This window comes from Peromyscus maniculatus, chromosome 7 (assembly GCF_049852395.1).
Source record: "Peromyscus maniculatus bairdii isolate BWxNUB_F1_BW_parent chromosome 7, HU_Pman_BW_mat_3.1, whole genome shotgun sequence".
Lineage (NCBI taxonomy): Eukaryota > Metazoa > Chordata > Mammalia > Rodentia > Cricetidae > Peromyscus > Peromyscus maniculatus.
The window spans coordinates 45,522,300-45,538,847 of record NC_134858.1 but is presented as its reverse complement, the minus strand read 5'-3'; the positions used below and the strand labels follow the sequence as shown (position 1 = coordinate 45,538,847).

The 16,548-nt window shown below is 43.1% G+C and overlaps 1 protein-coding gene across 14 annotated transcripts in view; it reads right to left on the bottom strand.

Annotated features, from left to right (window-relative positions):
• The window catches only part of Nxpe1 (neurexophilin and PC-esterase domain family member 1), a 73,846-nt gene that overhangs the window by 10,889 nt on the left and 46,409 nt on the right, over window positions 1-16,548 (bottom strand). For 5 of the 14 annotated variants that reach the window (XM_042280853.2, XM_076576229.1, XM_076576233.1 and 2 more), the window contains exons 2-4: window positions 5,717-5,790; window positions 3,837-3,945; window positions 1,924-2,714 (exon numbers count right to left, since the gene is read on the bottom strand). In XM_042280853.2, coding sequence (XP_042136787.2) covers window positions 1,924-2,714; window positions 3,837-3,945; window positions 5,717-5,742 — 926 coding nt within the window. In that variant the 5' untranslated portion in view covers window positions 5,743-5,790. Of the gene's footprint in view, window positions 1-1,923; window positions 2,715-3,836; window positions 3,946-4,354; window positions 4,458-5,716; window positions 5,828-8,365; window positions 8,531-16,548 lie in introns of those variants that run through there. The other 9 variants (XM_076576236.1, XM_042280855.2, XM_042280854.2 and 6 more) reach the window with 5 other exon arrangements.

Sequence of the window (16,548 nt, the reverse complement as noted above, 5' to 3'; positions counted from 1 at the left end):
TTCTTCAATACAACGGACACAGCATCTTCTCCCTGCAGATGCTCACATGTTATCATTTAAAGTCGATCACTCTCCCATCATTTACCTGAGGAGTGCAGACTCGGTATGGTAGCACATGGACCTCTCACCACAGGGGCCCTGCTTTTCTTTTCAGGCATGTCTTCTGCTAGTTCACTTCCAATTTTTTTTTTTTTAAACCCAGAAGACTTGCTTTATAAAGAGTGAAAATTATCTAAGGTAGGTAGGCCATCTGTTGGGTCTCTCTGTATCCTTAAGACCTCTCTCAATGATTGATAGAAAGCAGAGTTTAGTGTGGTGCATGAATTAATGCCTGCTGTGGACCTGGGGGTAGTTAGTGCGTAGGAAAAGATTGGGTGAGTTGCACAATCAGAAATAAAAGGGAAGGAATAGAAACCCAGCTGCGCGCTCGCTCACTCAGAAGGGGCGCGGGGAACTGCACACCAGGAACTCAAGCTTGGATGTCTAGGCAAGATTCTGCAGTGGGTTGTTTTTCCAAATTTGGTGTTTACTTTTACTTCCACCAATCATTTGTGTTTGAAAGCTTAAGGAGAAAAGATTCTAGACTTGACTTAGAAAACTTCTAAGAAAGGAGTAGCTAAGAAGCCAGCATTTTACTTTGTTACAAAGTAAAGAAAAAAGAAATGTGTGTGTGTGTGTGTGTGTGTGTGTGTGTGTGTGTGTGTGTGTGTACCCGCTGCAGAGTCGGCAGTGGTGGGGATGGGGGGGGGGGAGGTTCCAGGGACGCTGTGTGGGGAGGCTGTAGATTTTGTCTTCATGTAAACAGAAAAGGATTCCCGCTGAAAGGGTGTCTCAGGGCTTGGCTCAAAGCTCTGAGGTGTGTGGTGACAGTTACCTTTGCAAATTTTCAATGCAGCCCATGAAGAAACCACGATGGTTTATTTTCAGCAATGAGGCATTTTCCACCTCCATGGAGAGCAAGGAGATCTGGAAGTTATGTGTTTGTTTGTAAGCAGAAGGAGAAAGGTGTGCCTGGCCACGGTTATGATTGCCAGGAGGAGACATACTGACAAATAGGTTTGAGGAGCCTGTTCAGTCGAGGGCTTCCAGGATTTGCTAGGCCACAAATTGGGGAGGATGGAGGACTCATCTACCCAAAGAAGTGCACATGAGCCATATCTTCTCAGAGGATGAATTGATGGCTAGTGGGAGCTGACTTCTTAGCAGGATTGCTCAGGCTGCAGTATAGAGCCGAGCAGAGCTTTGTGGCTATAGCACTAAACACCTGGCCTAGAACATGCTTCGACTGTGTTTGCCAAATAAATGAATAAAGCCTGCTATGGTATGCAAAGGAGGGAAGAGGGAGGGAGGGAGGAGAAGAGAGAGAGTGTGTCAAAGTAGAGTATGACAGCTAAGAGAGTCCCACCAGCTAGCTGTCACAATAGTCACGGTGAGATGAGTCATCTAGGGGGTGGTCTCAGCTGGCACAGTATCACAAGACATGGAGATAAATGGACGAACAAAAGATTTTAAGAGGCAAACTGTACGGGATGTGATGGAGGAGGTGGAGGATCATGATACTATCAGGGCATCTTTTGCGGGGAGAAGGTGAGACATCTGTGAGCCATAGCAGAATAGTTTCACATGGCAGATATTTTGTAAAACCTAGATCTATAGTAAAATAACATGATCAAACAGGTTAACACTGGTTGTCAGGGAGAAGCAGAGGTATATACTTTATTTGGTTCCCTTTTATTGGGCAGCCCCCTTTATTGAGTATGTCAATAGGAATGCAAGCTGTGGCATGAACGGGGGCCCAGTAAAGACAACATAGGTCTTACCGGAATCTTGAGTGGTGGAAGCGTCTGAGGTCTTGCTCAATATTGAGATGGACAGTGTAGCTCTGCCTGGGGAAACCTTTCATTGTACTGAGAATATACTCACTTCTGGAAAAGATCTTTTTCTTTGTCAGTAAGAAAAGAAACATCTTGCTGCTTGGTACACACGTGGGTCAAGGCCTCACAGGGCATGTGTTGAGGCTTCATACAGTAGAAGACTTCTTCACCACCACTGTACAGGTATTTGCAGAGTTCATTGCTTGAGTTTAGGGTCAGGCCACATTCAGTTAAGACCTGGGAGGTGCCATTAACAAATTTACCCTTGAAGGCAATTCTATCATAACCTTGGTTCCTTGCTCTCCAGAGAGCTGACACCCCTTCACTGGGATGGATGAGCAGGACAGACAGGGAGACCAGGCCCTCCCAGAACAGAGTGAAGCTAACTAGGTAGGTGCCATTGTTGAAGTCTGTCACCTTTCCAGAAGCTCCTGCCTTCAGGGCTGGGGAGGACATCCTGGCCCTCAGGAAGTCTCCACCATACTCCTTCCTGTTTCTTAGGTAGTCCCTAGCTTCTACTAGGATGTCCAGCTGGTCCCCTTTACAGTATTTAACTCGAGGGTTGAGGATGGTGGCTGTGCTGTGTGTGGCACTGGTGGTGGTGTTGAGGTGGGTGAAGGGTCTGGGTGGGATCTGCCCATCTAGCTTCGACAGGATCTCCCTGACTCTCAGCTCTTTCTCTGTTAGTGACTTGACAGGTGTTGTCATTTTAGGGATCTCTCCTCTTAGCTTAGTCTCTGTTGGTAGCTTTGACTGATTCATTGGCATTTCAGGACATGAGGACTTCGTGGAGGTGTTCCAGGAATGGAAGGAGATGGATGTGTTCAGAGCAGTCCAAAGCTGAAATGACAAGAGGTGTAAGGCACTATAAAAATGAACCTGCTCCCAGCTGTTTTAACTCACAATGAGTTAGAGTTTTACAGAAATATATTCATTCTAAAATAAGAGCTTGGAGAGTAAGAAGTTGATGAAAGTGAATTTGCTCTTCCCTATTCCTATACATCTTGCAGCCAGTAACTACTGTGTGCCACTTTCTCACTGGACAGATGGCTGGATGTTTCTGCTAGTTAGTTCAATTATTGCTAATGCGCATAATGAGGAAATCTGTCCAATTGGTTTTATGATACATTTTATTATAAAACTTGATTATTATAATACAGGGAAGGTGAAGGCTTCTCTTACCATGAACATGGCTTTTAAATTCTTTTTCTCCAAAATGTTATTACATTATATATATGTATATATAATGTTTATATATATTACATGTTTATATAGGCATGTATAAAAATGGATCCAGAAGGGAAAATATCTCAATATAATTTATATTTTAATAGATTAAGGACAAAAGTCCTCATTGTGTTCTAACTTATCTGATTGGAATTATAGTTGTTAATGTTTATTTAATTTTTTGAGATGACGGTTTTGTTACACAGTTCAGGCTGGCCTTAAATTCACAGTCCCCTGTTTCTGTCTCCTGAGTGATGGGAGTACATGTACCTGATATCTAAATACAGGAATGCCACAAGGAAAAACTTAACAAAACATGGCTGAATTCCTACACAAACTTCCAGTGGTAAGCCTTTTCTAGTTATCATCTGATATCCAAAATCTATAAGGTATACTGGTTACTAAAAATAACCACTGTATGGAAAAAGGTAGTAGCAGGCTGGATAGCCAAGGATATACACCCAGATTTAGTGAAAAGTACTTATTTAGTGATATGGCAGTTGGTGGCCTTAGCAGGAGCCATTTCGGGTACGTGTGAGAGGTACAAGACTGATTATAAGACCCCGAGGATAAATGGGAAGTGAAGAAGTATGACAATTAGTGTCCTCACCCTCTAACACCCCATAAATAGAGGAGAATGAACCTGAGTTGGAATGGGAGGTTGGGTAAAAGGCTCTGAGGAGATACCTCACACAGGTAGCAGCTTCCGGTCAAAGTGGAAAAATGCATTCCTACCTTTGTGGAATTCTGAGAAATTTCAAAAATTATCCAGGTAGTTATTGAAAGTGACATGACCACCAGCAGCATTTTCTGACACTCTATATTTGAGAACATGGTCAGCATCCTAGGAAAGAGCACAAGAGAAGGAACCAAGGTGAGGAGGAGTCCTCGGCACTTACTGTTTCATTGTGACTTATAATTCATTTAAGACTTGGCCATCTTCCGTGAGCCACCTTCTTTTTTTCTTCCGTCTTAATGAGCAACCCCCTTTGTCCACCCTGTTGACCATTTCTTACTCAAGCTTTGGTTTGAAGGGTCTTCTCCTCCTCAACCCTGAAATAGAAGTCAAATGCCTCCCCCGCCTCTCTCTCTGTGTTCCTTTCCTACAGAAACACCCCACTTTCACTCACCACAGTCTCAAAGAGAAGCAGAAACATTAATTAGCCAGCAGGTTCTTTGAGGGGAGGGGGACAGAAGCTAACTGATGGGACCCTAAGAATATGCTTATGTTACCAAAGGAATCTGCAAGGTACCTTTAAACAAAGTTGGTCCTGCAGTGAGTGACTTCTGTTTTGCGGAGCACCAAGTATGAATCTTGATGTGGGAATTCCTTTGGGGGAAGGAGTCTAAATTACTCTGTGTAAAAGACAAATTCAGGAAGGTTATGCACCACTAGAGGGAAGGGAAAGAGAGGCGGCAGGAGGGGTGACCAGGGGGAGAAGGGCTGAAGCAGAGGGAACCAACGGTAACAGCCACCCGCTCCTCCTAATCACACCCATTTCAGTGGTCTTGGAGAATGGAAACAAGACTCACCAGATGCTATGCACATAGACCCCCTCTCTGGGTTTTATTAGAATGTTTTTGGGCGGGTCTGAAAAGCTTTTGGATGGGTGAATTAACTTGACAGTCTCTAAAAAGATTGTTTGCGTCTTATTGGTACAGAGCAAAGCCAGGTAATACTCACGCAGAAATCCAAATATAATGTAATAATGAATATATTCTAAAGAGACACTTTAGCTATCAGACTATTAAAACAGCAGATCTTAAAAATTGGAATTTTCCTAAGAATCTCATGCCATGAGAAGAAAAGCCTGGGACGGCAGGAGCAGAGGATTCTTATCAGACTTACATCCTTATAGAGACATCGAGGGGTCAAGAGTGGGCAGGGCCACACTGTATGCATAGCCATACAACTTTAGTATCCTTCAGGACCTTGAAGATAGACTTCAGTGCGGTCACTGGATGTCTCTGTCCCTCTTTTCAGTATCTCTGCATCGAATACATCTCCCTTTGAAGCTTCATGCCAAATGATATTCATTTGGCTGTTTAAATAGACTTCTCAAGGATGGTAGCCTTGGGGTACAGACTATGATTTCAGTAACAAAGTCAAGAGAAAAAAGTCACGTCATAGCTAGTTAACTGTTTTAAGCAAGATACAATGGCCAGTTGCAGCTCGTACTAAACCACTGTCTAATGATCGAGCTGTGACTTCCCAGTTATGGAAACATGGTGCTTGGGGGAACTTCTAGAAGGATTGAAGTCTGTGTCTTGGATGGTGTAGAAATGAAATGAATGAAGTCAGGAGGAAAGATGTCATGATGATCTAATCTGTGTCACTGATTGTAAAGTACATTCAATATTCAATTACTTCCTGACAACCAGGACCTGCCAGTTCATAAAGCATTAGAATCATGTTTGTGCCCGCACTGTATGCCTCATACCCACTGTGTCACTGACAAGCATAATGCTTGTGGAATGAGTAATTAAAAAAAATAATCCAGCTTCTCAGACCAACTTCCATTTCCACCCACTGGTGCTTTCTAAGAACGTACAATAGCATGTCTAGATTCTAGTAATGCAACATAGCAGTCAAAGGCCTCCCCAGCCTGACTTACCCAGTTTTCCTAGTGTTTAGGTGCATTTTATCATGCGTGAGTTACCATATCTGTTCTGACCCGTGCTCTTCCACCTAGAAAGTAGTATACACAGACAGAATTTTACCAATCCTGAAAAAAAAATCATTGCAATTTTGCAACTCTTAGATTTCCAACCCATGTTTCATTAAATTTATGCTTTTTTTTGTTTATCTGTGAATGTAAAAACTCGAATACTTATCCCATGTGTGTCCAGAAGATGAAGTAAATCAACAAGGTGAATGAAGTAATGGTTTGTGAAAGTTAGGTTACAGGAGTAGAGACATCACCTTCATGGCGACCTTCGAATATGCCTTATTCTTCCATGCTTCCCTGTCACTGTCCATGCCCTCTCGTCTCCATCCCCCCTGGATGGACATCTTCCAGTACTCACCCTGCTCTATGGCAAATCTGGAAAACTTCTTTTGTTTAATCTCGAGGTTAAAAACTGGTTTTTTTTTTCCTCTCAGCTCCCGTTAGTCTAACGTGCATTCTTTGCCACAATACATGCTGCAGGATGCCTCACCTCCCTTTGTGCCCTTCTCCAACTACGTCGAGGCACATTCTAGAGCAGATTTCCTCACGTGAGAGAACTAGCTGCAGACCACAGTTCTTCTGTGGAGGCTTAGAGCTGGGTAATTTCATCTACTCCTACAGGGATGTCTCACTCGCTCCTACACCTCAGCTTGAGATCTGGCTAATTTTTTTTTCATTTGTTTTCATCTAATAGTTTAATGTATCAATTAAATACACATCACAGAATCATAAAACAATATATGGGAACTCAGTGGACTGAATAAATATAAACTGGCATTAGCCTAAGAGAGACTGCAGCCTCTAGGACCCTGCCTTCTGGGCACTTGAAGATTGTTAATAAATCCTGGACACCACATGCTGCTGCTTATGTCATTTGCTCTTTCTCCCTGAATCCTTTTCTTCCCAGTGAACCTGTTGGAACTTGCTTCGTTGCTACAAAATGTCATGAAAAAAGCACAGGCTCCTGTTAGGCTGGTACCCCAGTTGTAAGGAGGACACTCAACTGACCCCTTCTCCCTAATGTCTTTCCAAATGCCAGACATTTCAGTTTTCTGGTTTTTAAATTTTATTAACATTTAAGTTATCATACAAGGTAATGTGTCTCATGATGACATGTTTGCACATACGTGTCACTACACTTTGTTCTCATTTCTTCTCCTCAATCACTGACTTTCCTCCATCTGGTTCTCTTTCCTTCCCTCCAATAGTTCCCTCTTCTGTCTTCTTATTACATGCATTCTATTACTCTTTCTACTTCCCCATTCTACTAAGACCTCTTTGCTCATTTTCATGATCCCGTTAGTTCACAAACACATATATACACATACACACAGATAGACAGATCGAAGTCATGTCATCATGTTTGTGGGCAAGCATCATTACCTACTGAACCATCATACCAGCCTCCAAAGCTTTCTTTTTTTAAAAAAAATTTTAAAATTACACTCATGATATTGATCACATTTGTGGTATTCATAGATTACATTAGCAGTATTCATTCAATTTTATATATATATATATATATATATATATATATATATATATATATATATATATTTAATTTTAAATGTCGAATGTCATTTCTTGAAGGGGGTAGGAGGTCTTAATTACAGGCTCATAGCACAGTGGGAGGACCCCGGAGGGCAGAAGTTCACTACTGATGTTTTATAATCTTGCATCTAAGCTGTTAACGCCCATTATTCAGGATACATAGACAAGGAACTTCCCTTAAGCATTCAGGAGGGTGGAACCTGGCAGGGAATGAGCATTGGGAAGATATCAAGGTAAAGGTCCACAAGCAAGACAACAGTTACCCAAAACAGGGGCCAGGGCCCTGCAGGTCCCCCTTTTATTAAAAAATGAGCTTTTGACTTGGGTTGCGTGGGACGTCAGCAGGTCACCTTACCCGTCATGGAGACACCTGCCCAGGCCACACAGGTGCTCTGTCTTAGGTTGGTGAGTGCCCCCCAGGCATTACCCATCTCTGAATACTCATTATCATACCAGCTCAATCATGTGTAAGTTGCATAGTTAATTGCTGCCAAAGATCTCAAAGTGGCACTGGGCTTGCAATCTGTGTGTTTGATACAGAAAAGACAACAGAGGTCCTATCTCACCCATAGCCAGTAGGCTAAAGGCAACTGAGCCATTCCCTTCCTTATCAAGCCATACTGTACATTGGAGTCCTTGTAAGATAGTATCCCAAAAGCAACTGGAACTTGAGTTTATAAATTTATAATTTTCAAAGCCAATCGAGATGTATATAACTACTGAATTAAATTTATCATGTCCAATAGAATGAAAGATTAACTAACTGTAGTAGCTACTTTTGTTGCCAGGGTTTCCACTGTGCTAGCTGTAGTAAGCAATTATGAAATGGTAATCCCAGAAACAGTAGCAGCGGTGTGCGCCATTGTTATAACAGCAACAGCGGCAGCAGCAATGTCAATTTCTCTTCTGGATTGTGTGGACATCCACTGGCATGGATACAACTCCAGGAACATGAACCGCCAAGGCCCATTTTCTTGATCTGATGACTTTGGCTGGCAGCTCTTCTGGAGAATCCAGTCTTATGGCTACAGTTCCTAGGCTTACATTAATGTTTGCCAAAGCTGGCCATATTGGGCTCTCAATCTCCATTGGCATCAGAAGGGTAGATTTTTTTTCATGATGACCCATTAGTTCTCTGTCATGTTGGGCTTCAGCAGCAGCCACAGGGCATGTTCAGTGCTCAGGAATCCAAACAGGAACCTCATTGTCCTGAGGAAAGACATAAACCAAACCCCGGGGCCACACCAACACTAGATCGGGTCTCCTCCACGTGCTCCTTCCATTGTTCCAGAGGGTGATTTGCAACAGGAGCCCTCCAGTGCTTATCTGCATCAGATCTTCCAGCAGAATCCACCAATAAATTCCAGCAGAATCCACCGATAAAAAAATTTAAAATATATAAAACAAGGGAAAGAATAGAATGTGAAGAGGAATGATGAGTCCCTAGTTCTCCCTTTTTTTAACTTTAGTAAAATGTTTGTTTGTTTGTTTGTTTGTTTAATATTTAAAATTTTTCTATTTTTATTTATTTTTATTGTTTAAAATTTATTTATTTATTTATTTTTCTATTATCATCTTGATAGAGTATGTATTCTTATCTTAATAGTGAGATGTTTCATTGAGGCTTGCTCAGTAATTGAGTAAAACCGAAATTTATTATAAGCTGCAGTCGTCCTAGGGATCTCCATGCTATATATATAGCCTCCATGGTTCTGTGGGTTGTAGTCTGATTGTTCTTTATTTTATATCTAGAATCCACTTATGAGTGAGTACATACCATGACTGTCTTTCTGGGTTTGGGTTACCTAACTCAGGATGATTTTTTTCTAGTTCCATCCATTTGCCTGCAAATTTCATGCTTTCATTGTTTTTCTCTGCTGAGTAGTACTCCATTGTGTATATGTACCACATATTTTTCATCCATTCTTTCGTTGACAGGCATCTAGGTTGTTCCCAGGTTCTGGCTATTAGAAATAGTGCTGCTATGAACATAGCTGAGCTCTGGCTATTAAATGTCCTCAGGCAGTCTGCATTAGAAATGGTCAAGGGCAGAGGTGTGTTAAACCTGTCTCATGCTTGCCAATAAGCAACATTGTACACATTTCTTCTTAGCCAAAACAGACCACTGTGGAAACATTTACATCATAGAAATGAGCAAAAGTTAAAAACAGGTTTACTTCTGGAGAGCAGATCTAAGTTTACCCTGCTCATAGCAATCTCCAAGGTCAGCCTGTTCAATTAGCCAATTCTCTGTTGTCACTCACTGCCTGCCAGTTCCTCTCCCTGTCCTTGTGAATGATGTCACCTACCAGAAACAGGGACTTTCTTCTTGACTTTATGGCACCCATGTGCAAACTGGAGATGTTGTTCCTCCGATCACTAGCGATAGAAACAACTTGGGTCTGTGCATGTGGCATCCCAGTTACACTACATTTCCTGGCCTCTAAGGTGTTTGGGCACAGCCATAATATTCATTCTCTGAAGTGAGTAGAATTAGGGTAACATGAATTGCCTCTTCCAACCTCTTTCCTTGTTTTAACCTATGGCACATTAACTTCATCCACAGCCTTGTTGTGATCATACAATATAATAAAAACATCCTGGATCATGAAGGTCCTAAAGCTTCTTTGGCCTGAAACAGGGCCCTCGTTGGTTGTCTAGTGGAGTCTAGGGACTTCTTTTCTAAATGACATTTTCAAACATATAAAATAAAATATAGAGAATTATAGCCAAACTCAATTATATTGAAGTACAGTGATAAACATTTTAAACAACCTAGCTTCTTATTTTGTCATATATTAGTTTTTCATCAGCACACCAAATAACAAGCAGGCAGGTATTATATTTATAATAATTTTGAAGCATTTATAGGTATGGGTGGCATTTCAAGTCTCTTTTTTATTTTATTTTTTTAATCTGTATGTACACGGGTGTTTTGCCTGCATACATGTCAGTGTACCACATGTGTGTAGGACTGCTCCAACATCAAGTTTCTATAAATGTTCAACTAGCCCGTCCAGCTACCCCTGTTCAGATTAAACAATACCCAATGACTCTGGAAACAAAAAGGGAAACTGCAGTCATATTGTCTGGCTTGGAGAGACAGACATCCTGGTGCCCTCCCAGTCACCCTGGAATATGCCTCTCCTGCCTATGAAGAAACTTGGGACCACTGGTTCTCATGAGTCTGATTCTTCCAGAGAAACATGTGTACACCATCTTGGATCTGAAAAATGCATTCTTCAGCCTCCCATCAGCAGAGGTGAGTCAACTCATCTTTGGTTTTAAATAGACAGGCCCAGAGGGAGGTTGCAGCAGGTAACTTAAACCAACCAGGTTGCCCTGGGATTTAAAAATTCTCCAACCTTGTATGATGAGACACTAAATGCTGACCTCCTGCCCTTCCATCAGAGGTTTCCTGGTACCATACTCTTACAATATGTAGATGACCTTCTCCCAACCTCCAAAACTAAAATAGCATATAAGAAGGCCAATGAAGGACCTGCAAGCATTACCTTAAGGATATTGGCTAAGACAGCCCAACTTTGTACATCGGAGGCTTCCAGTGGAGGGAAGGCAAGAGAAGCCTGTCATTCTTCAGGTCCCAACTCCAAAGACTAAGAGAAGGTTTGAGATTTCCTAGGTGCGGCAAGGTATTGCTGCCTCTGGATACTAGAGTTTGTGAAGACTTGTATACACCAGCACAAGATGCATGTGTGTGTGTTGGGGGAGGGCACTGAGCCCCTAATCTAGACTGAGACTAAACAAAAGGTATTTGAGGCTTTAAAAGCAGCTCTGCTTCAGCTTCCACCCCAAGCACTTCCAGATGTTTCAGAACGTTTCATCCACAAAAGACAAAAGGGGTTCCAAACTTTGGGGCCATGGGCACACTGCGGCATGCCTGTTCAAATGATTGGACCCTGTAACTACAGGATGGCCCACCTGCCTAAGAGCAGTGGTGGCTACTGCTAGTTTAATGAAAAACAACAAACAAACAAACAAACAAACAACAGTCAGCTCTGGGACAGGATCTTATACTTACAGCACTTCATGCTGTTATGCTTACACCTCATGAGGTTAGACTTACAGCACCTCCCTTAGAGGCCCTTCTCTGAGCAACACCAGAATGCTGGCTGTATATGACCCAGTATCAGGCTCTACTTTTGGACCATTCTTGAGTCTAGCAGTCAGTTCTGCTGCCTTCTGGCCTGAGGACCACCTGCAGGTGCTTATCCGTGACTGTCGCAAGATGAAAGATAAAAGCAGGGATGCGGGAGTTGCAGTAGTCACTTCAGATCCTGAAAGGATTTGGGACTAGGCCAGGTACCTCAGCCCAGAGAGCAGAACTGATCACCTAGACCCTCTCTAATGGGGAAAAGGAGAGTCCACCGCTGTATTCATGGACAGTTGCTATGCACTTACTACTGTGCATGCCCACGGTATGATCTCTAGAGAAAGAGGGCTTCTCATCACTCGGGGAGAGGACACTGGAAACAAAGGAAAAAAAATTAGCTCTCCTAGAGGATGTCTGGCTTCCCCTCTGTTGTCTTCCATTGCTGAAGACAAAGATGACTTCCATGAAGCAAGACCAGTGGGGCCTATTGATAGTCTGAGGACACACCCTGACCAGGTATTGCCTGAGACTCCATAGTACAACCAAGAGGAAATAGATGAAGAAAAAAAAAAAAAAGACACCAGAGGGAAAGATCACTCTTCCAGAAAGAATTGGTGGGACTCTGGTAATTGACCTTTATCAGGACTCATCTGGGGTCCACAAAACTTTCTGAGTTGCTCAGACCAATATATATTATGCCTAGACTGGAGAGCCTGGAATGGGATATCTCAGCCAGATGCCAGATGTGTGCTCAAGTAAATCCAAACAGAGGGCCCTTACCCAGGAAGGGGTCAGAATGAGAAACCAACACCTAGGTGAACTCTGGAAAACTGACTTCACTGAGATCCAGCCTGCCAGGGGAAGATACAAGTACTTGCTAGTTTTTGTAGAGACCATTTCTGGTGGATAGAAGCATTCCCCACCAGGACTGAAACTGCTCATATAGTAGCTTAAAAACTCCTCCAGGAACTGGATCCCTGAATTTCCTACCCCCTCAGCAATGGGGTCTAACAATAGCCTGGCTTTCATAGCCAAACCTCTCAATTAATAGCTAGAACTTTAGATATAGATTAAAAACATTATTGTGCATTGTGCATTGGGCAGGTAGAAAGAATGGGTTAAAACAAACTCTACAAAAACTCATTCGAGTCTGGTGAATGGTGGGAGAGACCTCTCCTTTGCTTTACTTTGGGTCTGCTGCACTCTGTATAGGGAGGGATTCAACCCCCTATGAGATTATGTTTGGAAGATCTCCTCCCACTGCTTCTCAAGCTCAGAAACCAGAAGTCAGTAGAAGTCTCTAATCACTTCTTTCTCAAGTGACTATAGGTCCCCCAGTATTCCATAAAGGCTATTCATTGGACTAGTTGAGAGACCCAGCTGACCTCTGAATTCACAAGTGGTTTCCTCTTGTTGGAGGAGTTGTGTGATACTGTCTGGGTCAAGCATGTAGCTAAAGGGGCTCTGAAACCAACTTGGCAAGGACCCTACATAGCGATTCACTTCACTCCTAGGGCTGTGAAGGTAGCTGGCATCACACCATGGGTCCATCACACCCAAGTCAATAAAGCAGAAGCTACAGCTACCGCTGCCAAATGGACCATCCCTGGACTCTGGACCCATCGAAATTAATGTTTTATCAGCCCCCGGGCCCTTCATCCTCCTGCCTTTATGCCTCACCCCGAGTCTTATGTTTTGCCCTGTGGCTATGAATATAGGATCATGGCTCAATCCCCACCATCCTCAGGCCTGGACCTGGGAACTGAGGAAGACAGATACAGGGGAAATGATAGTTTGCATAACTACAGACCAACAACCCACATTCCATCTTGACCTTTGCTCACTGATGCCCACTTTAAATGTTTGGTTGTACTGCGAAAAGAAAAGGTAGGAGAACTGATCTTTTGAGATAAAAATACAGAATTTGCAATTTTTTGCATGCCCCGAAGCTGGCCCTCCTAGTTGCCAAGAACAAGGGAGTTTCCATCACAAAAAATGAGGTTGTGAAACAGAGGCTTTCTGGAAAATTCCTTTAAAAAAATAATGACCTTTGGGAAACAAAGAAAACCTGGGGAATCAAGACTCTATGCGATAGGAAGGGAGCCTAAGGATAGGTTTAAACCATCCCTCAAGGACCCCAGACCTTTCGGCATTACCCATGCCAAAGTCTTGCTCAACTTCCCTTCCAAAGTACTTAACACACCCAGTACTTAACTATCTCCTGATGTCCTGGAAGCTGAGGGATTCTCATTCCTCTTTTTTACTCTTGACAATGTCCACCACTTAGTTAATCATTTCCAGCCAGAAATTGGCCAGGATGCTGGTTATGCTTAACCTCTAAGCCCCCATATTACATAGGGACAGGAACTAACCAGCCTGTCAGACCATTGACTGACAAAACTCACTGTGACTGGGGGCAGCCCAAATCAGCATTAGAAGATTACAAGGGACCGAAACTTGTCTAATATTCAAAACCTTTACTCTAGGCACCTCCCCTCATTCTGATGCCTGCTGCTCTCTGCCTTGTGGGTTAACACATCTGGGCAGCAGCAATATTACTGGGCCTCTGAGACTACTTGGTGGGTGTGTACCAATGGGTTGACTAAATGTGCTTCTTCTGGTGCTTTCCAAAGTGAGAAACCCCTTTTATGCATCTTGGTACACATTCTGCCCCAGGTATACCTATACAATGGGAAAGGGGGTGGGGAGTACATTTTAATATGGATCTTGGACTATAAAAAAAAAAAGAGGCGTGCCTGCCCTCATCTCACCCCTAGTTGGAGCCTGCATAGCTGTCTCAACAGCCATCTAGAGATGTGTCAGCCTTTATCATGGGAGATAAACACTTAAAATAAATGTGGAAAGGTCGATCAAGACCTAGATGTATCAAAAGATACTGAATGAGAGCAGCAGTTAGATTCCCTTGCAGAAGGGGTCCCCACCAAAGAAGTAATCCTACAAAACTGGAGAGACTTAGATTTACTTCTTGTGAGATAAGGGGGACTATGTCTGGCTTTAGGAGAAACCTGTTGTTTCTATGCTAATCAATCAGGAGTAACTAGGAAAAAAAACATTGCTAGGGTTGGGAAAAAAAACTCAAAAAGAAAGAGAGACAAAGACAAAAATCAGATAATTGGTACTAGTCTCTGTTCTCTTATTCCCCGTAATAACTACTCTGGTATCAATACTGGCTGGGCCTTTTATTCTCTTTCTGGTTGAATTAACAGCAAGGCCCTGCATCTTACAAATTATGTATCAGTTCAGTAAAAGTAATGACCTGTGGTAGTTTGAATGTAGTTGACTTCCATAATCTCATAGGGGGTGGCACCATTAGGGGGGCTGGCCTTGTTGGAGTAGGTGTGGTCTTGTTGGAGGAAGTGTGTCATTGTGGGGGTGGGCTTTGAGGTCTCTTTTGCTCCAGATTCTCTCAGTATGGCACTCAGTTGACTTCCTGTTGTCTGCAAGAAGTAGGATTTTCAGCTACTACTCCAGGACCATGTCTGCCTGCATGCCGCCATGCTCCCCACCATAATCATAATGGACTGGACCCCTGAAACTGTAAGTGAGTCATCCCGATTAAATGTTTTCCTTATAAGAGTTGCCATAGTCATGGTGTCTCTTCACAGTAATAGAAACCCTAACTAGGACAAGGCCCTTAGGACCAACTATTTGAACCCATGATTTGACTCATTCATTAAGACGAGTGGGGAATGTAGCAGGGCCCCACACCTTAGCACAACTGACTCCATGATGGACGTGCCATTCCTGCTGTAAAACTCAGCATGTAGATAGTATCACCAGCAAAAACAAAAACAAAGACCTAATCCATCAAAGTGTATAGTTCTAGGGAAGTCTCTAAATGTACTAACCTTGCTTTTTGGCTTTTGTAGTTCTGCTTTTGGCTAACTACTGCTCTTGTTAACTGAAATATATCAACCCAGGGCATGTCTTTTTTGTTGTTGTTGCTGTGTTTTTTTTTTTTTTTTTTTTTTTTTTTTTTTTTTTTTTTTTTTTTTTTTTGTGCTTAAAAGCTCACCCTGAGAAAGGCTCAGGGCTACACTGGGATCCCAGACACCCAGTGTGGTTGGTCACCAGCTGGCTAGTAAAGACTTTCTATTGGCTTAGAACCATGTCTGAGAAGTCTTCTCTGGTGAGTACCCACAACATTTCTGGAGGTCCCACTGAGATCCCAGAGACCAGACCTTGAGACACCTGTGTTGGAAGGTCCTGCTGATCAGAGGTTGCAGTCTACCATAGCCTGGCAGTTTCCTCTAACCTCAGCAACATGGAGGACTCCCTCTCCTCCACAAAAGCTTCCTGTCCTCTAACCAGCTTTATCTGGAGGATGTCTCTAGGCCCAGGATGCTTGACTTATCTCAAGGGTGACCTTTGACAGAGATACCTGCAAACTCTCTTCCCTTGATGACCCACATGGTCATTAGGCAAGACCTCTAGCCATTTTGATAGGACCCTACTGGCACATACCAGGCCTTGTGATAGAAGCATGCCACTTACTGCAAATTAGGGTTTGTTCCCAGGTTCCCCAATCCTGTATATTCCTTATTCAGTGGGAATAAAGCAGAGCTGATTCACCAAAGTCTGTCTCCGTTCATACTCATGGTTCATGTACAAAGCTCTCTGTAGCTGCTACTGCCTCTTGCCCTCCCACCCTGATGGCCAATAGGCCAGAGGGAAAGAGCACACCCAACAGATGGTGCAGAAGTAGATGAGCACTCCCTCCCTGAGAGAAGAGGCTTTTTAGCCTGGCTGTCCCAACTTGAGGACCAGCAATCTCCTTCTCTTCTGTCCTTGGCTTTACCCCTGGTTTGCAACTTCCTATGGGTCCAAATACGGTTTGAGGTCAATTGAAGCCTCTTGGCCAGAGCAACTCCCTGGCATTGGTCAAAAGGTCTTTTCACCCCCCTTTTTGGACCTGACAGCCCAACAGGTCATGGGCGAAAACCTTTATCTCTCTCAAAAAACCTGGTAATGAAAAGGTCATAAACTCCACTAGGGCGGTTGCCAGTCTCCGGACAGGCTTGTACTCATTAGGACTTTCAATCCCCTGGCGGCTAAATTGCCTCGGGAATATGGAACGTCTCTGACAGCATTC